At 41.4% G+C, this 23149-nt stretch overlaps 2 protein-coding genes and 1 pseudogene across 10 annotated transcripts in view; 1 reads left to right on the top strand and 2 right to left on the bottom strand.

Moving 5' to 3' along the window:
* Lrrtm3 (leucine rich repeat transmembrane neuronal 3) overlaps positions 1 to 20839 on the bottom strand; it is a 192181-nt gene extending 171342 nt beyond the window's left edge. The window contains exons 1-2 of the mRNA XM_006972746.4: positions 20249 to 20839; positions 18381 to 19912 (exon numbers count right to left, since the gene is read on the bottom strand). Of these exons, the coding sequence (XP_006972808.1) occupies positions 18381 to 19912; positions 20249 to 20252 (1536 nt within the window). The 5' untranslated portion in view covers positions 20253 to 20839. The remainder of the gene's footprint in view (positions 1 to 18380; positions 19913 to 20248) is intronic.
* Positions 1 to 23149, top strand: part of Ctnna3 (catenin alpha 3) — a 1515753-nt gene that overhangs the window by 604571 nt on the left and 888033 nt on the right. Inside the window, exon 8 of one of the 9 annotated variants that reach the window (XM_076557112.1) lies at positions 7503 to 13625. The exons of the other annotated variants lie outside the window; for them this stretch is intronic. Coding sequence (XP_076413227.1) covers positions 7503 to 7526 — 24 coding nt within the window. The 3' untranslated portion in view covers positions 7527 to 13625. Of the gene's footprint in view, positions 1 to 7502; positions 13626 to 23149 lie in introns of those variants that run through there. 9 annotated transcript variants of the gene reach the window in all.
* On the bottom strand, positions 1971 to 3060 carry LOC143269886 (cytochrome c pseudogene; annotated as a pseudogene).

The raw sequence follows: 23149 nt of genomic DNA, 5'->3' as shown, positions 1-23149 counted from the left end.
TGCTGTATTTTAAATAGTATGCAGTCCTCTTGGCATACATTGTTAGGATCACAATATAGTTGAGGCAAATATGGTTCTGTGTGTCTATTGGACATACAGGTCTCACAAAGTTGGAGCTTGCTGGCATCTGGGAGTCTGCTGGTGTTTCACCAAGCATAAGCAGCATGACTTCAAGTTTTACGTAGCAGAAGCATTTGAAATATATACAGTGTTGTTTAGTAGGTTTATCATTACAGTCCAGTCTGAATTCACATTTTCAATATTATAGATCCTAATTTTTATATTTCTTTCCACTTTTGGGGGAGGGGATGGTTGCCATGGAATTCTCTAAGTGACAGTTTCTCAATATGAGTATTTTAGATTTGATGATACATATACATGGACCTGAACTTATTGTTGGTTGTAAGCCAAACAATGTGGGTGCTGGGAACTGAACCTGGGTCCTCTGAAAGAGCATCAGGCACTTTTAACTATTTTATTATTCTCCAGCCTCATGAGATGAATTTAATAAATAAAAACATATGAGCCTGACTATATAATATCACACTTATAATCACAAAGAAGATAAATTTTAACTTTATTTGTCAATAATAAATTTAATTATATTTTTACAGGACCAACACCATACACTTTTCTCAGTGTCAGCCAAACAGTTTTATTAAGAAAACGAAAGAGCCATGTCTTTAATGTATCTGAATTGTGATTTCTGCTTTGATCTAAAAGTAATGCAAAGCTTCATTCTGAGACACTCTCAATAAGTACTCCTGGGTGGTTCATGGAACTGGATATTTCACTATGATGTGTTATTAGACTAGACCACTTTGCGGGAAGATTTGTGAATCATCACTGGGTTTCTGAGAATTAGTTTGCTTAAATATAATAGTAGGACTGACGGTCAGAATGAGGACAGTAATTGATAACTAACACTAGTATTTCTAGCATCATACTCTTAGGTGGCTGCTTTATACATACTACCAGGCAAGGGTGGACACCTTCTTTGCTCTATGGCATTCCTCCTGGAGATAGAAATATTTAAAGAAAAGGAGCCATGCTGTATACTATGTTTAATCTCCACACACACACAAAAACTACTCCTAGATAAATAATGCATTAACCAACTCTTCCCAAGTAGAACTCTTAATTTAGAGCCTTGGAAACAGGAATAGGTCTATATTCACAATGTGTCACAAGACAAATACAGTGCCTATCTTCTTTTCTTGAAAATGCACCTTTATGCTGTCTCACATCTAGGTTGTCTGTCATCATGTTCTTGATCTACCCACTTGCTAGACATTCTTTCTTTCTGTCCACTTTGCTTAATGAAAAAAAAAATCTTTGTCAATATATTAAACATAGTTTTGTCTTAATAAAACTTAACTTCCTCTGAGGCACTGTCCTGCTGCGTACCTCATATATCATTTTCTTATTTAGGTAATATGCTCCATGCAAAGTGTTAATGCCTAAGCCATCAGTTCCACAAGCCATGGCCTGCAGTTCAGCAACTGTGGGAAGAACCCAGACCTAAGACAAGTCGTCTGCTTGGCAGCTCCACCTAATGACAGTGACAGACACATTCCTTTAAGAGATAGGATATTGTCGGACGGTGGTGGCGCATGCCTTTAATCCCAGCACTTGGGAGGCAGAGACAGGTGGATCTCTGAGTTCGAGGCCAGCCTGGGCTACCAAGTGAGTTCCAGGAAAGGTACAAAGCTACACAGAGAAACCCTGTCTCTAAAAAACAAAACAAACAAACAAAAAAATCCATATCCCACCTAAATTCATCAGAACCTTTTTTTGTTTTGTTTTGTTTTCCAAAAAGATCATATCCACTTTACCATAAGTCGATTTTACTTAAATCAGGACTGTCCAAAAGAAACATTGTTCACCATTTGTGATCTGAATTCTGGTGTGTGAATTGAATTATGCTACACATGAAAAGTCATGACACATTTGACAAATTGGCAGTGGTATTATTCACTAGTAGCCTTTTAAAGATAAGCTGTTGGGTCTGTCCTTCTTTCCTCCCTAACTTTGGTGAAGATCATTTTTTTTTTTTTTTTGTTCTGGGGATGTTTTCCCTGAGGTTCTCCAAATACTCCCTCACGGTGCCCTCTTCCCGAGTGATGTCTTTGCTCTTGTTGGCATCTGTGTAAGAGAATCTAATGCCCTGCCCTGTCTTCTGTCCAAACAGACCATGGAGATTTGGTCCCGTCTTGTGCTTGCCTCCCTTTTCTACAGTGTGGCACTGGGCACACCCCTGAACAACAACAACAAAATCTTCTTGCCTTTCTCAACATCACCCATTTTTAATTCGCTCACTACAGCTCAACACTGCTAATGCTACAAACAAAGATGGACTTCCGGTTATTCTGGGCCACTGGGACTGTTTTTCCTTTTTAAGGTAAAGGTAGTTCAATAGAGAAGAAAAGAAAAAAGAGATGAAACCAAGAGTAAGGAAAAGAGACCCAAACCACACATTATAAAGTCCTGAACACTTACTAGAGTTGTTTATATATGATTATATTTAATGTTTTAAATAGAGAGGCAAGGGGTGGGGCAAGAGTAGACAGAAGGACAAGACCACTTGCATGAAAAGCAATGGTAAGTTATTTAGAAGTAGAACTATTCTCTTTTAGTCTATTGGTCTTTATAAAAGGAGTATTTTGTGATATCATAAAATAAGTTCAACAAGCTTCTCATTGTGAAAGAAAGCCTTGAGTACCAGGGATCTGTTTCTTAGAGTCCTTTGGTGTAGAGGGACCTCACAGCACATCAATAAAGACAGTTCTACAAGGGACCTCATTAGAGAGTAATCAGAGAGTAATTGGTCCTCTGTGTTACATGCTGTCCTGGGGCCGTGCCTTGGAGAACTAACGATTTAGGCATTAACACTTTGTGTGAAGTACATTACCTGATTTTTTAAAAAATATATATATCCAGCCCTTAGATTAGGGCTGCTTTTTCAAAAAGTTTAAAGCCTGAGACAAAGAGTTATGCTGGGCAGGGTAATCCAGGTGGATGATTTGAGGATGGAAAAAGAAAACCGTGAATAAAAAAAAAAAAAAAAAAAAAAAAAAACCTCAGTGTTTCCCTTAAAGTAGACTCTGTACATAGCCAGATTTTGGGGAGAAATATATACTTTCAATCACATCCTATTACTAGTGCAAAAAGACAAATAAGAGCAGAGGAAGTTTGTCTCAGATAATTTCTGAGTTACCCTTGCTGTGGAATACATAAGATAGGATGTTTATCTAGGTGTATAAATGTAGTAGTGCAGACAGCAGGAAGTAAGAATATGTCTCTGGCTAAGAAAGTGATTAATTTTATGGCACATGGGTAGATAGGGAGGAGGGGAAAAAGAGAGATAAAAAATACATAGATCTACAATTACTCTTACCAGCATCTCATAAAAACATAATGTTGAGCCAGAAAGAGGCATGGAGTCATACAAGGGTGCCACTTTATATTTCTGTTTCTATACAATGCTGAAACACATCTACCCCTGGAGCTGAGGTAGTGGCTGGAAAAAGCAGGGGTTGAAGATCATGGGAAGCTTGTTTCTTGCCCCAGAGACAGAAAGCACAAGTGTGCTCAGCTGTCCAGCAAACGGTGCATGAAAAGTAAATGCGCCTCTCTCTTTTGAAAGCTACAGACACGGCTCCTACAAGTTAGAACACCGATAAACCAATGATGGCACTGTAACCATCTCTCAACTTTCCACCATGAGGAAATAAGCTGATTACTGTTGCCAAAGAGGAACACAGTCACCTTTGGGTTTCAATTGGTTCCCTGGACAGTTGGTTTTGACTTTAGGTTGGACTAAATCTAGAATCAATTGGGGAAAGGAGACTCAAAAAGGCATGGATTTTGATTAGGATGACCCGTGGACAGGTCTGCAAGGGGCTTTTCTTAGTTGTGTTAGTTGAGAAGGGAAGAACCACCTTATATATGGTACCAGTTCACCTTGTAGGCCCTGGGCTGAATGAATGGAAGAGCTGAGTATTGGCATGTATATATTAATTCCTTACTCTCTGCTCTTGGTTATAGATGTAACGTCCCTAGCAAGTTGACTTCTCTGCAATGGCGGACTGTAAGCTGGAATTGTAAGCCAAGTCACCCCTTCCTGTCTGGGCACTTTATCCCTGCAATGGAAAGGAAGCTTTCCTTTTCCAATTCCTCTCAGATTGACCCGGCAAAGTATTTGCCATCCCCATATGAACAAAGCTGCACTAAACACTGTGTTCTATGTTTTATGTTATCACTTGATGCTGTTTTATTACAAAATAGCATCTTTCTCTTTAGGGTTGGTCAGGGCTATGCTGAGTGTTAAGTGAAAGTCAACGCCACTGCTGAAAACTAGTGCTACAAGGTAGGGGGTCTAGACTGACTTACTAGGAGTTTTCTGGAAAAAATACTCAAAATAAGAAAGACCATTGAAGTATACTATGGAAAGATCCAATATATTTGAATGGTATAGTCAGTTTCTAATTTTGGAGTAATTTCTCTCACACATGCGTTAAAGTGTAAAGAAACATCTAATAAGATTTAACACTTCAAAGTCATTAACTAACTAATTAATGAATCCACATAACGGCTCACTGAGACCGGTGTTAAGGATAAACCAATTCACAGATGTTGCGTTGTTTAGAAACTCTTGTAGTTCTTTTCATCTCTGTTCTTCTCTGAGTCTTGAAAATGAATTAATTATTACTGTGTCTCCACTGAAGGACACACACGCTTTCTCTCTGGAGAAAGGAAGCTTGGTACTCGATGACATGAATTTTCAAATAGCCAAATAACTCAGGGACCTTGCCTAGTGGCCTGGGCTCCAAGTTTCAAATATTCTTTGACCTATGTTACATTTTATTTGCCTTGAGGAGAAATGAATTTCCATACCTCTGCTGGCAGAGGCTTGACAAATGTCTAATGGGATTCATTAGCACTGTGCCTCAGTTTCTTTTTCTGTTGCAGTGACAGGTATGCTGATACAAACAAGTCAAAGGAGAGAGGGTTTATTTTAGGTCACAGTTCAAGGTATAGCCTATTATGGTATGGAAGTCACGGCAGTAGAAGCCTGGAGGAACTTGTCACAATAGGTCCACAATGAAGACATAGAAGAGGGATATATGCATGCTGTTGCTTAGAGCCTATCCTTCATTTCCACACTCCAGGATCCCAGTGAATGGCACTACCCACAGTGGGTGAGTCTTCCCACCCAATTAAGGCAATCAGTATAACTCCCCCACAGGTATGTAAGAGCCCATCTCTCAGGTGATTCTAGATCGTCAAGATAACAATTATCACTAACCATTGCAGACCTCTATGGAGAGCTTACTCTTGCACAATATAGCCATCATTTCACATGAAGTTTGAAAAAAAATAAATATTAATATTGTCATATGTCCCTCCAAATTCCTATATAGGTTTTACAGCAGAAATCAACTATGTTTTTTTTTTAAGCATTTATTTTTAAATGGCTGGTGAGATGATTCAGCAGTGGGCAAAGGAGCTTGCTGACAGACACAGCGGCTGAGTTTGATCCTGGAAACTGACATGATGCAGGGAGAGAAAACTGATTACTGCAAACTGTCCTCTGACCTCCACATGCATACTCGTATGAACACACACACACACACACACACACACACACACACACACACACACATAATTAAAAAAATAGTCAAGTAGGTGGTAAATTCTTCCTGCCATTTGACTTATGTTAGCAGGACAAACAGTGAGTTTGGGGTTTGAGGATTAGAGGATGACAGAGATGATTTCTCTGGTGATGCTGATTCAATGGAGATGATGCTGTGAGCAGAAACCACACCAGCATTAGAGTCTCTCTTGTGTGCTAAGCAAAACTATCATAGAGTAAGAAATCTATTAACTCGTGTTTGCAGGGTGCTTTCAAGTTTCTGGAAGAAGCCTCACAGGTTGGATGTGATGAACCCCAGGGGCATGTAGTCATCACTGGCAAATCGCTGAATTGGCCACTTAAATGTTTAATGTCAGGTCTTCCCCTCTGCCACTCAAATCAGCTTGCTGCCCTGGGCAAACAAACACCTGCCGAGAGAGGGCAAAGGTCTTTCACTTGGCACCTGCTGAGCCCATGCGCCAACTTCATCTCTGTGTATCTTCAGAATTGTCTTGGGTCATGAAGCGGTGCCTTACAGACGACAAAACAGTTGCCATCTCATGTCGCTAGTCCAACCCAACCAAACGCTGGACTTAACTCCAGCTCCCTCCAACCCCGGGGAATAAAAGCAAGTCTTCCAATGCAGTGATTCGGTTGGAGCACCTTTACAACTCTTCAGGTCTCATCTATGCATGCGAGTGTGACTCTGCAGTTACTGATGGACTGATTTCAGAAGTGCTTGCATATAAAAACCACTTCTGTCCTTTTAATCTTTTTTTTTTTTTTTCTTCTCTTAATTTCACTTGCCAGCCCCATTTCGAGCCATGCTCTGACTCACTCAGCTTGAATTCTGGCTGGCACAGCCAGTGCAGTCAAGGCTGCAGCTGTTGGCAACCCCCCCACCCCCGCCCTTCCCCGGCTCATCTTGAGGTCTGCAAATGAGCCTTGCAGACTGATACTGTGTTCTGCAGTTTATTTGACAAATCGCTTTTGTGGCCTTTGAGTTTTCATATAACTCATAAATTCCCACAGCCGAGAGAGGCTGTTTATCAGATTCAAATTCCATACATTTGGAAGTAAAGAGGTGAGGATCCTTGCATTCGGAGTGGACCCCCACCCTTCAGATTTATCTACGAATTGTACATAAAACTACCCTGAGAGGAAGCTAGGATATTCTCCTGCTGGTGCCTGCTTGCAAATGACTTCTCCCCTTCTGTCATAAATCATGCTAGCATCTTTGAAAATGTGCCTGAGAAATGTATTTGGTGTTTACAGTGCTAGGTTTTAGCGAGTTGAATTGCATTTGGGCAGCGTGTTTGCCTCATCACGTTCTGTGTGACATTGGAGTAAAATGGAGACTCCGGTCATTCAGCTGCAGGCTCTAAGGAAGCCTGTTGTAACTGTGCATTTTAATGAACTGAATCAGCTGAGGAAATGTTGTCTCCACTGTGGTGTAGCTGTCTGCCTCGTGAAGCACCGCCCTGCATACACAGAGGACTTCTTTTTCGTAAACTGCCTTTCCTCCATGCTCTTGAAGAGTCTGGGGCTTTTTTTTCCCTTAAATTACAGGTGGAGGAGGTTTAATGAACTCTAAAACCCAGAAGCAAACTTGCTTGCATTCTCAACAGCACTTGGAACTAGAACATAGTTACAGCAGTATTCATGCTATTCCTGGGGCACACAGAAACTCTTAGAGACCTAAATCATTTTGTCATATCACCAGAGAAGGCATCTTTCCTTGGGAACAATTGAAAAACAAATGGAGGGTCAGACAGGGTTTCCTTCCCTTCCTTAAACTCATCAGTGGGCCACTCAGAGCTCAGCCAACAAAATGGGAATAATTTAACCATTCATTATTTCTGCACAGTGTGCTGCTGGATCTGAAGACTGAGAAGAATATGAGGAAATAGTTGTGGTTAAAGGTGTTATGTAAAAATCTGATCTCTGGAATATTATTTGAGAGTCTCCCCTGGAAAGCTGCTGAGCATTTTCAGAATATTTCTTGCCTTATGACTGGCTACAGGTTAGTTAATCACCTGCTTTTTTCATTTTGTTGCTTTCAGATATTTCATGCGAAATTGTTAAATTGAAAGGAGATTAATGCAAACAATTGAAAGGAGATTAATGCTGAACAATATTTTACATGCACTCAGGTTGCACAGTGGCACTTTACCTGGGTTTCACCCCAGCATAATTTGTTACTGAAAATAAAAATGGTTATAAAACCCAACCATTCCCACCTTTCCTCCTCTTTAACACAGATGCAAAGGTTTATAAGAAGTGAAAACAATAACAATGCAGACACTGGGAACTGTCTGAAGCAAGAGGGACATGGATTTGAAAGGATGAGGTGATTGTACTGTAACCTTCGGGTAAATAGGCTGAGACAGAGGGAAGTTGTTATTGGAAGATTTAAAACTAGATTAGCTTGGAATCATAGGCAGACAGCAAGAAAACAAACTATGAGGCTCTTAGAGATTTTTATGGCCATAAGTGTTTATGAAGAAAAGGTTGCATTGCCACCTTCCCATTACAAATGTACCAAAGTGTCCCAAAGATCAATCTGTTCTGTTTATGGCAACTTTTACCACAGTGCCGAACCTGAGCAACACCTCACATGGAAAATAATAGCCTGTATGTCTGCCCTGCCTTACAAACCATAACTAAAACGTGACATAAGCATGGAGCAGGGAGAATGTGGTTTCTACTCTGAATTAAGCTGCAATTTACAAAATTACAGTTTTTCATTTAGCGCCTCAAAGATCTTGAATACAAATAGAATATTTTACTCTCTATTTCATTAAATTATTAGACTGTATCATTTTAATTATTGGTTTTCTAAGAGTTTAAACATCATTACTGGTTTCTTTTTATTACAATCTGAAGGTACATGTTCAAGTCGTGTACATAAGCTAATACATAAAAGTTGGATAGAGAGACAAAAAGGAAAACATCTGCTGTGGAGATGAGGAAGAAGAAACTCAGGAGAACAGAGTCAGGCATGGATGGAATGGAGAGGATGAAGCCATGGGGAGGCCTTTGTTTCCCTGTGATTCATATGCTTTCAGCACAGTTGATTTTTTTTTTTTCAGAAATGAAAACTAACATGAACACCACCACAAGTCTTTAAAATTTGGAACCACCAATTGTATAGTTCTTTGGAAACATGTATGATCAGAGAGTTGAGGTCCTACAGCCTAGCCCCTAAGGAGAAGGTAGGATGCCCCTTTTTGAATGGGAAGAGAGGTGAGGTCTCAGAATGTGCCCAAGCAGGAGCTATACAAAGACCAAGATAAACAGCCATCTAAACTCAAGGTCAGAGGACATTTTCCAGGAATAGGTGGTCCAAGAGAAGGCAGGCACCCCGCCTCTACTAAAACACAGTGAAGTAATTTAAATAAAATACTATTCCTTGGGTTGTTAAAAAGCCATTTTTAACTTTCAAATACTGTAGAAAACATTCGAAGTCCTGAGAACTATCATAAGGAAAAGCCACTGTCAGATCTTTCCCATCATAGAAACAATTTTACAATTGAATGTAATTGCCTATACTCTACTTTTAAAAGAGGGCATTTTGAAATTACCCATGATAAAATGGAATATTATATGCAGCAGAATAGGATATGTCATAAATATATAATAAATATGAGAGTGATGCAATTAAGCTTCCAAAGAATTGGTGTTTGTTCTGAGTTGTTTGTAACAGTACTTTATCACAATGGCCAGAAAAGTCTGTACCAATTAATGCTGGAAGAATTAAGAAAAGAGAAGATCTGTTTGCTCAGAAGACAAATGCAAGCATTTTAAGAACTCAAGCAGCCTGTGACATGGTTTCTGTCCTAGGTTTAAAGCACAGAAAATGGAAGGGCTGAGATGGTTGGGGGTCTGAGGAGGAAAGGCGTTTTTCACAGAAGGAAGTACAGTCCATGAGCAGGAGTTTCAGAGGCAGCAAAGCACCTGGTGTTTCAAGAACCAGCTTGTGCCAGAGATGGGGAAAGGGCCCGACATGAAGGCAGAGGTGGCTTGGCTCCTTTTGGAGGCTGAGGATTGTGGTCACACACACAACTCTTCAGTACTAGTCCTGTGCCCGTGTCTGAACTTATCAGAGCTTAGAGCCTCTCTTTGGAGTTTAATGGAAATCTCATCCTAATTAAAACTTTATTGGGATATGACTGTTAAGATGCATGAGCATGCTTAGATATTAAAGAGCATGAAGAGAGGAGGGAGTCCCGATTATGTGTCAAGTCTCCTCTGGGTTTTTAGTTGCATTATCCTGGAGTAGTATCTTTTGACTCTCCAATTAAGTAATACATGACATGCGGCAGAAAAAAAGTGCATAAATATATTTTTACAACATGTTGGCTTTTGGCCCTTTTGTAACTGTTCCATGATGGTTTTTATTAGTTAATATATATTTTTTCAAACAGGAAAACTGAAAGTAAAAGTCACACAGTTATTAGATGTCAGAACAAGATTTCAAAGTAGTTCTTTAAGGATCAGTAGCTCATGTTCCTGCTGGTATACCAAGCTACCTCTTCAGGGAGGGGGATGGAGCAAAGAGAAGACATAGCATGGAAATTCAATGGATGAATTTCTTATACATGACTTAGTGGGTGAGGACTGATAATTTATCCTGACTTGGGTTCTCTAGTTGAGAAAAATGTGGAGGCATCTATGAAGGGTGGTTTAAAAGGAATGTTTGTAAACCAACTTTCCCTGTGAAGCATTTCCCTCAATCCTTTTCTTAGTCACTCTGCTCATGTCTCCTCCTAACATACACCTTCCTACCTTTAGCTAAGGCAAGAGTTTGTCTTTTTATAAATGGAAGTGCTCTGGGATCCTTGGATGGCATATTTGCTCTAGATCTGGGAAGAGACATTTAGTCTGGCATAAGGGATGGAGGGATTTTAACACAGTTGGTCTTTTTAAATGGAGAATTTCATGGGAGACCTAGAAGATAGAAGGCAGCTACCCCACACCTGACTCTAGGTTGCATGGAGAGAGGAGCCCAGGCTCCCGAATGGTTCAACCATGACACAAAATAACAGAAAACTCCCTGAAGTGGGGAAGTGGAAGGAATGTGAAACTCAGATTCAAGATCCCAGTGCCAACCTTGGAGAGCAAATAAGTCATCAAGAGGGTTAGGTACAGAATGTCCATCACTGGGGTTATGTTTGAAATGAAATATGTGGTCACAGTCTATAGACAATTATAAAAATCTACCATGACCTTTCCTTTTTAATTTATAGCTCCCCTTACGGTTTTTGCATTTTAGTGTAAACTAATAAAGACCGCACACATCAAAGTATATTAGACCATAAAAATGAGCGGAGTAGAGCCTATGAAAGTACATGTAAAATTTTGTACTTACTACCCGATTCTCCATATATGTATATTTATGACTAAGTGCATGCTGCCTTTTAATGACATGAATGGGACAGCGTGAATGACAGAGGCTGGGGAGAATACAAGGCTGGCAGATTAACATTTAGCTAGCAGCCAGAAATCTCACATGCAAATCACTGGAAATCATGTATCGAGGAGGTGTATAACTTGGGTTATAATGTCTTGTTTGAATGGGGTTGGGAATTACTTTAGGAAAGTGCCATGAAGTTGAACAGGCAGAAGATGTGGATATATATGATATGGATCTCTTAGCATCAGCTACCAAATGACAAGTTTGGTGGAAGACAAAATAACATTTACAAAATGACTTCTGCCGTATCACACATTTAAAAAACCCTATTTAACTCCCAAGCTACAGGTGTTGCTTTGACTCCCCGTGGACATGAGGCAGCACACAAACAAAAGAGTTATACTTTGTACTTCACATTTTTGTGCAAGATGGACAAAACCTTTCCCTAGGTCAACAATGACCTCAAAGAGCACTATTTGTGCTGCTCCTGGCATTAATGTTGGAGTGTAGCTCTCGTTGCTATAATCCTATCAGTCTTCGAGGCTACTGCATTTGTCCAATAATGTATGATCTATGCAGGCTCATTTAATGCTCTTTCCGACATTCTGATTTATGGCATACAAGGGGGAAACAGAACATACAAGAGATAATATCAATGGTAAGGAAAACTGTAAGTGAAACAGTCGGATGGAGCCACAAAGTCCACGGGATGGTGATGTTTAGCTTCCTCAGACTTTGCACCCACTGCCTGCTGGGTCTTCCCAATTCACCAGTGAATTGCAGCAGCGAGAATGCTGAGTAAGGGTTTATATTTAAATGAAGCCCTATGCTTTTTGATGGAAAATAGAAGAAATAACGAGTCTTTGGCAGAAATTGCTTTTGCTGAATGTATATAGAATTTGCTTTATTGTTCAATGTGTGAGGCCAAAAATATATATACTCTTCATCCCCAAGAGAACAAAATTCTGGTTATTGATGCTTTTAACTGATGAAATACAGTCGATGCCTTCCACACCTAAAGTCCTTTCCTCCTTGTTTTGAGTTAGTTCATTGGGTTGGCAAAGAGCTTTGGTATTTGTAAGACTAGTGACTCAATTGTATCATCCCCCTTTTTATTTTTCACTGAAAATCACAAAACACTATAGAGATGTTTAGCAGGCTTTGGAGCAAAAAGGGAAGGGCAAGTTGGCTTTTCATTGATATGATATTTAGTTATTTATGTAGCCTTTAATGTAAATACATTTTCCATTGGATTATTGATACTCTCTTTAGTGGAGTGATTTATACACTGAAAGCAAGTGTTGTATGCATGTGATGTCAGAATAGTGGGCTCTTTCACATAAAGGGAAGAGCAAGTTAAGAGAGAGAAGCAAAGAGAGTATCTTTTAGGGAGGAGAGGGACCCCTGAAAATAATAAGAAAACACAGAGAACTGTCAGGAAGCGACTGATTTCTGAACTTGCTGGGAAGGACAAGACAGGAGAACCTATTCTGTTCTCCCCCGAGATAGCCCATGCTGCTCACAGCATCCCTGCTCTTAGATGGTAGTTCTAATATAGATGCCTTCTGCTTAGTCTTCTGCTGTGACCTAGACATCCCTATGTTTCTATTCCCATAGTGCTCCTTACAAGATTTTGGAGAGCTAACTCAGGAACATTCACCTGCTACCCTAGGAGCTTAAGCCAGCAAACATCTCTTAAATTTCTCTCTGTTCTCTAGTTGTGTCACAGGAACTCAGCTGGCAAAGACTGCTCACGTTAACTTAAATGATAAGAATTTTGGAATCCCGTGTATGAACCACATACTCGGTAAGATGACCAGCCACAGCTGTTGGAGAAAGAATTGGGATTGTGGTCTTTCTTTGATTAAGGGTTTAATTTGCAGAAATAAAAGGAATGAAAGAAATCTCTCTTATAGACCTCTTTTAAAAACTCCATTGGTTTCTAGTGGTCATAGTTACTAGCAAAGGTAAAGTGGTCCTGGCCCTAGGGGTTCCAATCCTCCATCAGGTTGTATGGGATGGAAACCCAGACATCAGTACCTATGACTCACATGGCAATAGGTGCTAATCTTGTAGAACACACAGGCCATTCCATTGCTGCTCAGAAGTGGGGCATCTTGCCACATAAACCTATTTGTCAGTACAAAGTCAACAGGCTCAGTGATGCTGTGGGGGGAAGGGCAGGCAGGCTCAACCAGAGGAAAGCCTCTGGCCTGACTTGAGATGCAGATCAAATTTTGATTTGGGTTGGTAAATTTTTGACTCGGTGTTCTCTGGTTGGTATTTCTGTATTATATACGTATCTCACATCTACATATATATACATATATATATATATATATGCATATGATTATTGATAGAAATCTTAGCTTTTCTCTTATTCCCTGAGATGGACATAAGATAATTCAAGATGAAGAATCTTAATCCTGGTGGGAGTCAAAAGGTGAAAGTTCTAGATTCCTTGATGCCAAGTGATTTCACTTTTTGATCCGCATCAAACACAGAACAGCAACAAACACAATGGAACATCTCCCAAAGTGACATTCCAAAAACAGACAAACACACAAACACACAGGGATCATTTGAAGAAAGAGAACTCTTCACATTCACTTTTCCATAAGCCGTAAGCAGTCATTAGGGCAAACTAGTCCATGCGTGGGCATCTTCCGATTTTAAAAAGCTGAGAAATGTGCCTGAGTTTGACACAGCAAGGGTTAGAGAAAATGGAATTGGGTCTTAATTTCTAGGCTCTCTATTCTGCCGTGCACAATTGTGATATTTTTCCTTACGTGAAGTACAATTTACTTTTGGTTTCCTTTGTTTGTAGTATTTTTATTATAGTCTACCCAATTATCAAAATCACTTGTGATCTTGGAGGCTAAGTAAAATTCAGGTCCAGTTCGTTGGACTACTGTGGCTAAGGACACGGTGACTTTTACTTGTCTGTATAGGGTGATGGTGTTTGACTAGTATTTAAGAGCCATTTACCACACACTATATAATACACATGTATTCTGTTTCTCTTATGATGTTTGTTATTCAAATTTGCTGATAGTATGTTTCTTGCACATGGTTTCTGCTAAATACCCCTCATTTTTAGTATGTGTAGCAAAGAGAATACAAGGATAGTGAGGTGCTAGATCTGGATTCTAATGAGAATCTTGGGGAGAGAGAGAGAGAGAGAGAGAGAGAGAGAGAGAGAGAGAGAGAGAGAGAGAGAGAGGAGAGAGAGAGACCCCTTGGCTTTTGAATTTTTCATTTATCACGGCTCAGTTCTCATTTGTTGTGTATGGAGCTCATTCTGCCTTCCGCTTTGGGCTAGCGCTCCTATCCGATGCTTGCCTAATCCACATTTTAAATAAGCAAATTGTGTTCTCATATTGGTAAATGTCAAAGGAAGAGACACTCCGTGCACCTACAGCATCCCAACATCCCCTGCCAAAGCTGTGAATGTGACGCTGCATTCTTCTTCCCCAGAAGGAGAGCATAATTTCATTATCCATGAATCATCGCCTCTTAGACTGTACCATCCTTGTCAGAGAGCCTAATAGCACCACTGTTTAGCTGGCTGCAGAGGAGGAAGGAGGGAGAAAGCCCCGGGGGGCGAAGCACAGGTCACTGACATGATCAACAAACTGGAGAGCAGTTCTCATGCCCAAGAGGAGGCCTCTCTCTCCGGATAGCCTCACACATCTACTGACCAGTAAGAATCGACCCTGATTCTCTCAATATCAATGCGGGCGTCTGTTTCCCAGCCTAAGTTACACTGTATTTCCGAATCCTGACTGTGAAAAATAATAACACATTAAAAGAAAATGCTACAGACTATTTTGGATGATACTGATGAGTACAGATGCTTAAAACATTTGTCTATTTTTATTGCATTGCTGCTTGCTTTGTGTCTTTGGGCATTTACTTCTACCTCTCAATACCAGTTTTATGGCTTCTCTTTCTATTATCACTGAGAAAATAAGTAAGCACACATAACTCTGATAACATGGATAATAATTATACTGCACAGGAAAGCTAACGTTAAGTATGATACACAGAGCAGAGAAACCTATGGGGCCAATAAGTTCACAAAAGAAAGGAAGGAGAGAAAAAAAAAAAAAAAAAAGCTAAAAGTGTTTGAACAGCTGTGGTTACTCAAGTCAGCCACTAGAGGTCAGTGCTACTCTACAGAAATCAGCATTGCCAGTGTCAGGTAGTTGACTCACCAAACCAAGTTAAAAAAAAATGGTTGAAAATCTTTGGGGAGATGTCATGTTAACATCCTTGGAAGGTACAAAGTCATTTAAAATGACTATATCTTGCATAGCATTGCTTAAGTCCCTGGCTCAGGGCATTGCCTCTGCTGCCTCCGCATCTTGCGTGGTGAGGTTAATAAACAAATGAAAAACAATCACGAATCACAAACCACAAACATTCAGTGCAAAAGACTAAACTCCATGTGCTCTCTGTTTTGAGAAAGCACTAAAGGTACTGAGACCCGCTTCCGCATCCGTGGGTCTCCACGGAGCAGCTCAGCAGGTCAGGCTGTTCTCACGTCGATGTCGTCCCCTTGGAGGGAAATGGGACGACAGTTCATGTAAACTCTCAATAGGAAAAAAGAAAAGAATGGCAAGGATTCTTCTCCAATATGTAGTACATTTTAAATACTTATAGAAATAGATTCCCAGTATACGGTGTAGACATGCCACAGGCAGACACAAGGACAGCAACTTCTGACCAGCTCGCCAGCGGGCTTTGTCATGTGCCACATGGTGAAGGAAGAACTCTCTAGCCATAGGAGCCACAGATTGGTTTAGAGCATGTGACAGTTGGACAAGAGTCCTTCACAAAGAAAAGACATGTGTTTAAAACTTTCCCCCTTGTAGTCTCATGCCCTGAATCAAAACCTGTTTTGTCATTTCTAAGGCTTTTCATTTTGCTTTTTTTTAATCAGTCAGTACATCTCCAGGTAGAGTGAGGCATTAAAAATGAACAGCCTTCAAGATGTTGCTCATTCATTTACATCAGTTTCACACACCAAGTGGTTTTGAGTCTTAGCAATACTTTTCCATGCAGCAAACCTGTTCTGTCTATCTTAGTGGCATCACAGCATCAATAATTTGAGAAAATTTAAAAAGAGATATATATATAGCTGTCAGTTTGCCTTGACTAGATGTATTTGTTTCCATGATAAATAAAGCAGAGGGTCGAGTAAAAGACTAGAAATGGGCTTTTTTTTTTCACTTCAACAGTGCATTTAATTATTACAGTCATCTTCATAGTACAGATGAAAATGAGGCTGACCAAAGGAAAAAATTAGGTGGAATATGTATTCACTGACAGTATAGAAAAATGTAAAATTACAATTTCAATGAAAACCATCTCAGTATGTTCACTCACCCAACTCATAATACCGTAAGATGTATCTGCATTAGTGATCCACTGGGACTCTGTGGCCATTTGTCATTAACAAATGTAAACTCAATGGTTAGTCATGGGTAAACAGGTACTCATGATGCTTTTGTGAGCCGGCACCTGGGTCTCCTCAAAGTACCTTGAGACATCCACTCAAAACGTTGCTTTTCCTTATTGCTAATAGAAATATGGCTTTAATAATCTGGATTCCTTGCTGTTATATTTCATGTTGACTTGTCTAGATTTTTCGTCACAGCCCATGGAAGACCTCCATACTCTATAAAAATGCTAGTAAGAAATAGCCATTCACTTTTTCTTTGCCATTATTATTATTATTAAGCAACTCTTCTGAAAGAATATGGATATAGTCAAAGATGTAAGGCCTGGCCAGTCATAAGATGAACCATCCTTAATGTGAAAATCATTATTGTCTGCTCCCAGACTAAAGCTGTCTCTCTCTGAGGGAGAGGACAAAAGGGGGTGACAGAATAAACGTATTTTCCCCGAACCTCACAAACACAGAGGGCGTGGTATCCGTGCTGCAGTCAACAGACTTTCACCAATGACATAAAAACATGCATGCAGCTTGCAGGCTGCCAAGCAGGTTCTGTACAGAATTGCACTGATGGATGAGTTACAATACAGATGAGCACAAGGACACAGTGATATCAACAGCAGCAAACCAAAGGCAAATTGTCACCATGTCAGTCCATTTCCCCTCCAGGGTTGACTTTATGCATCCTTCCCGGGGATGCTGTTGGAGAAGCACATTCAGACATCTGAACAAAGTGTCAGTCATTAGGGGTCTGGTGTGTGTAGGACACATCACAGGACACTACAGGACAGCCTCACAAACCCTGACCAGGACAGCCCAGAGCTCAGGATGTTATTAACTACCCCGGGGTCTTGGAAAATAAGCTGCAAAGAGACCTATCCTGGGAAGGTCCCAGCCACACACGCATGTGTGAGAAGGTGCTTTCCACCAGTCAGCCTTGTCTCTGAACTCCCTCACTTCCAGTGGACGGTCTGCTTCCTTGGATGTGCCTATTTCATGGTGTGGTTGTGTAACGAATCAACATGTTTAGGGAACACACGGGCTGGAAGGGAATTGACAGTGAATCCTTCTGTTGGATTTTATAGGGATGGGGATGTAAGATAAGGCTGCAGGTCTCAAACTTGGTGTTTCCACTGTCTCCTTGGATTCTGCAGTCATCTGCGTTAACCCTTTAGCACTTGTCTGTCTGCATGCCCTGTGATTTCCGAATCCCTGGAAACTGCTTAGGGACCTGCTCTATCCCCCCAGCCCCCCACCCCCGCCCCTGGGATAGTTTTCTGGGACTTTCTTTGAAAGGCAGGCATTGTTTCTCATCCCCAGTCTCCAGAGTGTGCCATAATCAAGTCATCTCCTCAGATTTAGTCAACCCTTCAAGGTCCCGGGATTCCTCCTCCTCTTTTTTTTTTTTTTCTTTCTGCCTCTGGCTTTGCCAATGAACCGCAAAACACCCAAAGCTGAAGACTGACCCTCCCAGGTGGAGAAGAAGAGCAGGTGTGGGGATCACTCAGGAAAAGATTTTATTTTTTTCCTGGAAACAAATGTGATGTTAATGAAATCCATAAAGGGTCTTACACAATAGGCATGGTGTTAAACCAGAGTTCCCGCTTCGCATTGATTGTGGTATTTAAATTTCAATGGGTTGATTATTTATGGGAGGAAAATGACCAGTATTATGAACACACTCTCAGAGACAGGGAAGGCCCTTGCCAGCACAGGGAGAGGGAGGGGGAGGGGAGGGGCACCGTGTTCCCTTGATAGTCAGCAGAGTTCAATAAAGCACCACTTATTTTCCCAGCTTTTAAGAGCGCGCTCTCTCTCTTTCTCTGTGTGTGTGTTTTGTTTTGTGTTTAAATCGCAATGGTTCATACCTCACATTCCCTGGAGCCTGATTTGCTATAGGTGCAGGGTCCCGTTCCGTTCAGCAGCATCTCGCTGGTCTCCGTGTTGGTGGGTTTATAATCGACATAAAATTCCTGGGTGCCGGGAGTCATTTGCTTGAGCGACTGCCTTTTCTTCTTCCGGTGCCTTCGCATGAGGGAGCGCTGCTGCAGCTGCTTCACGCTGGCGGGGTACCGCTTCCAGGACACGTACATGACCAAGAGGATGACCAGCACGGACAGGAAGAGGGCTACGCTGCCCGCGATGATCTTATGGAAGGAGATGTGCTCCGTGTCCACATCTGTCTCTGGGCTGGGCTCGGTGGCTCCCACCGTGGGGGGCAGCGGAGGCTTGCTCTCATGCTTGGGCCTGGGGAGCTTAGGCTTAAACGTGGGCTTGGGAAGCGCCCTGGCCAGGTCAAACCTCTCCGTGGTGCTTTTACCACAGATGCTGTAGTTCTTCACCGCGTCGATCACGTTTACCCCCTGCAGCTCTTTGGGACTGGCACAGATGATTGTATTCTCTCTCAGCCCTTTGAAACTTTTCAGCCAGTTTACCAGGGAGCAGATATTCCTGCTGCATTCCCATATATTCCCGGCAAGACTGATGTCATTGAGAGAGATCCAAGAATCCAGAATCTCCTGACCAATAAATGTGAGCTTGTTGGAATCCAGGTTGAGGCGCTGCAGATTGGGGACGCACTGGAAGACACTAGGTCCACTGAAGGCTTCGATCTCATTACCAGACAGGTCAAGCCTCTGTAAGGAACTCCAAGTCCAGGACATGGTTTGCCCTATAACACTGATTTTATTCCACTGCATGTACAAGTTCTGAAGGCTCACCAACCTTGGGAAAAGGGCCAGGTTGAGCTTGGAAAATTGATTGTGCTCCAGGTGAAGTTCTTTGAGCCGGATCATGCCAGCAAAGACATTCCTGGCTAAACTTCGGATCCTGTTATACCCCAGGTCCAGAAGTTCCAGGTTGCGACAGTCTTGGAAGATCCGCACCGGGATGGTTCTCAACGAGTTGGAGCGGAGGTGTAAACTAAGCAGCTTCCTCAAGCCCCGGAACTGTTCAGAACCCAGAGAATGGAGCTGATTATAGGACAGATCCAAGTTCCGCAAATTGGTCACAGGTCTGAAGGTGTTGTTAAGAAAATAAGAGATTCTGTTGGAACTCAGAATCAACTCCTTGAGTCTGCGTATCCCATTGAAAGCATTCTCGTCAATATTGCTGATATGGTTATGGTCAAGGTAGAGCCAGGTGAGCTGATTGAGCCCTTTAAATTGATTATACTTAAGTTTTTGGAGGCTGTTGTAGCGAAGGGATAAACCCAAGCAACCGGCCGATATGCTTGAGGGGATCTCCTGCAGTTTCTGAGATTCACAGTATACCATTTTGCCTTCGCACCTACAACCCTTAGGGCATCCTCGTTCAGCAGAAGAAAGCATGCTCAGAAAGACAGTGGGGGCCAGGACCACCGCTACAGCTGATCCGCGCAGTAGCCTAATTACATTGAAACCTGGAAATAAAAACAACTTAGAAAAGTTATCCCCCCCAAAAAGAATGCCTTTTTCAAAAAGCAAGCAAAGCTAGCCCCCAATGACCATATTTAGAAATGTAAACATTTAGAAAACATTTAACACCAAATATCACCTTCGTAATGTAAGGATGCTGTATATTTCTAATAGTTAAACATGGAAATAGGTCCACTGATTATCAAATTGATAGTCTTAGACCAGAGAAAGATAATCTTTAAAACAATTAAAGCAGAATTATTACATAGACTTAGGAGATTTTTTCCTTTTTTTTTTTTTTTTTTTTTTAAGAAGGAAAGAAGAAAATTGACAAAACATACCCATCCTTTGTATTGTTCAAAGGCCGTCCTTAGGTCTTTTGCTTTGGCTTAGGGGCCGCCTGCATGACAGCCCCTGTCAGCTGCAGGGTAGTGAGTCAGGGCTCGCTGACACCCAGGAAGAAAAATTGGACCCCTTGGGAGATGGACCGATTTTGGAACATTATTCTTTACCAGCCATGCAGAACACTCCAAGAACAAATAAATCCCAACACCGCATTCGCAGCAAAACATCCGAGTCTTCCTAGGTAATAGGATCTTCATGGATATTACGTTTTTGCATCTTTACAGTGTGTGTGTGTGTGTGTGTGTGTGTGTGTGTGTGTGTGTTAAAAAAAATTGGCTCCTACAATTTCTTCTCAAAACCCATGATGTATTCCTCTAGGCGACGTGGGGCTACCTGTACTGCCACATCTGTATTCCATAGCCCGGCGGTCCCGTGGCGGTGAGCACCCAGTTCAGCCACGGAGCTGCGTTGGAGCCCAGAAGGCAGAAGAGCCCGGTTCCGCCGCGCACACGCTCAGCTCACTCCTGCAGACTGTCATTCTGAAAGCTGCCGGGACTGTTGCTTCAGTTTCAGTGAATGCAGTCTTATGTAAAGCTGCCCCCAGTGGTGAGGAACACTATGGGCATGTGCAGAGCTGGCTCTCTTTTATCTTGCAAATGAGCAGGCTCGGCTGGAAAATGAATGATTCTTTTGGGGTGGTTCAATAGGAAGTGAATGGTCAACGTAATCAATAACTAGCAACGTTTTTTCTCCTCCGTGATTTCCAAGTCTTGTTTTACAATTTGGCAGCAGCATCTGTACTGTCTGCGTCGGGCTGAGTCGCCCAGCGTGTGCTTCCCAGAGTTTTCCTAGCGCTTGACGTGAAGTTCACGGATCGAATGTCCATTTTTCTTAACCTCAGTGTAGGCTTTGAGCTGAAATTTATAAAATGAATTATTGAGCTTTTCACAAAGCTGCATTAAGGGCATGCCTGTTTGACCTCTTGGAGTCACAGTGATTATATTATGCAAGGTGTCTCAGGACGCTGGACAACACCGGCTCTACAATAGGGGGGGAATGACTAATGACACACAAATTAATAGGTCTAGTGGCTTTTCTGATTTCCCCACAAAAGCTATAATTGACTTAATGGCTTATGACTGGGCTTGTTTTGGTTGCTGGTCTTTTTTTTTTTTTTTTTTTTTTTTCTTGTTCTTTTTTAATCAGAAGAGAAATAAACCATTTTTAGTGCTAGTATTAGAACCCAGAGATCATTTGATTCATAGTTTATTGATTTACTTCTGTTTATTACACTAATAATATTTATTGAGTGCTTTCTAAGTTCTTTAAATGAATAGGTCACCCTGCTTTTCCTTTTTTTTTCTTATAATTTTATTTTCTTACTTTTTAAAAAAGATTTTTACTTTATTTTTGGCGCATTGGTATTTTACCTGCATGCAAGTCTGTGTGAGGGAGTTACAGACAGTTGTGAGCTGCTATGTAGGTGCTGGGAATTGAACCTGGGTCCTCTGGAAGAGCACCCGGTGCTCTTAACCATTGAGCCATCTCTCCAGGCCCCCTGTTTTGTCTTTGGACAATGACAAGGTGCAGGTCCCTCTGTAATCTACATTTCAAAGGTGAAGGACCTGGGACTCAAAGGGGTTGCCAACTCACCGAATATGGCAAGGAATCCATAGAGCTTACAGGAAGATCCAAGTCTGTCTTAGGTGGCTTCACAGCCACTAGTTCCTTCCCAATGGCATTGCTGTGCTCGCTGGATCTGGTGAAAGTAGGATAGACTAAGAAGTGAAAGTAGAGAAGCTGTACAGAACTCACTTGTGTTCTCTGGAGTAGGACCCTGTGAGTTTCCTTTGTCTCAGAGGGAGTCAGGGGGAAGCAACAGCTGGTCTCTAAGTTTGCCAGCTGTGTTACCTTGAACAGTTCTCTCACCTTCTCTGTGCTGCAGTTTTCCCGTCTGCAAAATGGACATGATAGCAAAATCACTTCACAGGCCTATATTGAATACTGAGTTGTATTTTTGTCTTTGATCATGGTACTGGGGATTGAACTGGGGCCCTGGACTACACAGCCTCACCCCCTATACCATCTTGATATCGCAAAGTGCTTATCTCCGTGTCTATCTGTTATGTATGCTGATGTTGCTTTTTAATATTGAATATCGACTGCATTAACAATTGGAAACTCACAAAGAACTGCTTCAGCGAATAGTTTTTTTGGTAGTACACTCAGTGGGAAAAGTTCTTTATACCTTCATCATCTGCATTTTCTATTTAAAATTAATGTTTTAGTTCTGTGGACTATGTCGAATAAACTAATGCTTATTGTTTCTCTACCCCAAAGCAAAGCATAACACCGGAACTACAGAGTTTGCCATTGTCTATAAATAAGTACTATTCTTTACAATGCTTTGTTTACATTAGGTAAATTGGCTGTATCTCAATTGGGGGCCACTTTGATATTATCCAAGGGTGAACAGTTTGGTCAATGCTAATCATGATAATCAAAGGGCCCATGGGCATAGGCCACTCCCTCGGGTGTTATGCTGTTGACAATGCAGTGATTGCCTGGAACTTATAGGTGTTGTGACTATATCTAAAACACTTGGACAACTTATCCAGTTCCCCAAGGTGCTGATTCAAGGGGATAGAAGAGGTTGTGCTTTTCTTTTTCATTGAGAATTTTGTACATGCATACATTGAACTTTGATCAAATCTACCCTCCAATCCCTTCCCTAGCCCTTCCAACCCTGCTCGATTCAAATTCATGTGCTCATATTCTCTCCCTCTCTTTCCCACCCTCTCTCTGTAAACCCACTGAGTCCACTTAATGCTGCCTATATGTATGTGGGTGTGAAATCATCTACTGAGGCGTGGAAAAAAGTTCAGCTTTCTTCCATG

Source organism: Peromyscus maniculatus, chromosome 21 (genome assembly GCF_049852395.1).
Source record: "Peromyscus maniculatus bairdii isolate BWxNUB_F1_BW_parent chromosome 21, HU_Pman_BW_mat_3.1, whole genome shotgun sequence".
NCBI classification, from domain to species: domain Eukaryota; kingdom Metazoa; phylum Chordata; class Mammalia; order Rodentia; family Cricetidae; genus Peromyscus; species Peromyscus maniculatus.
The sequence above is the reverse complement of the archived record's forward strand: the minus strand, read 5'-3'. Positions and strand labels throughout refer to the sequence as shown.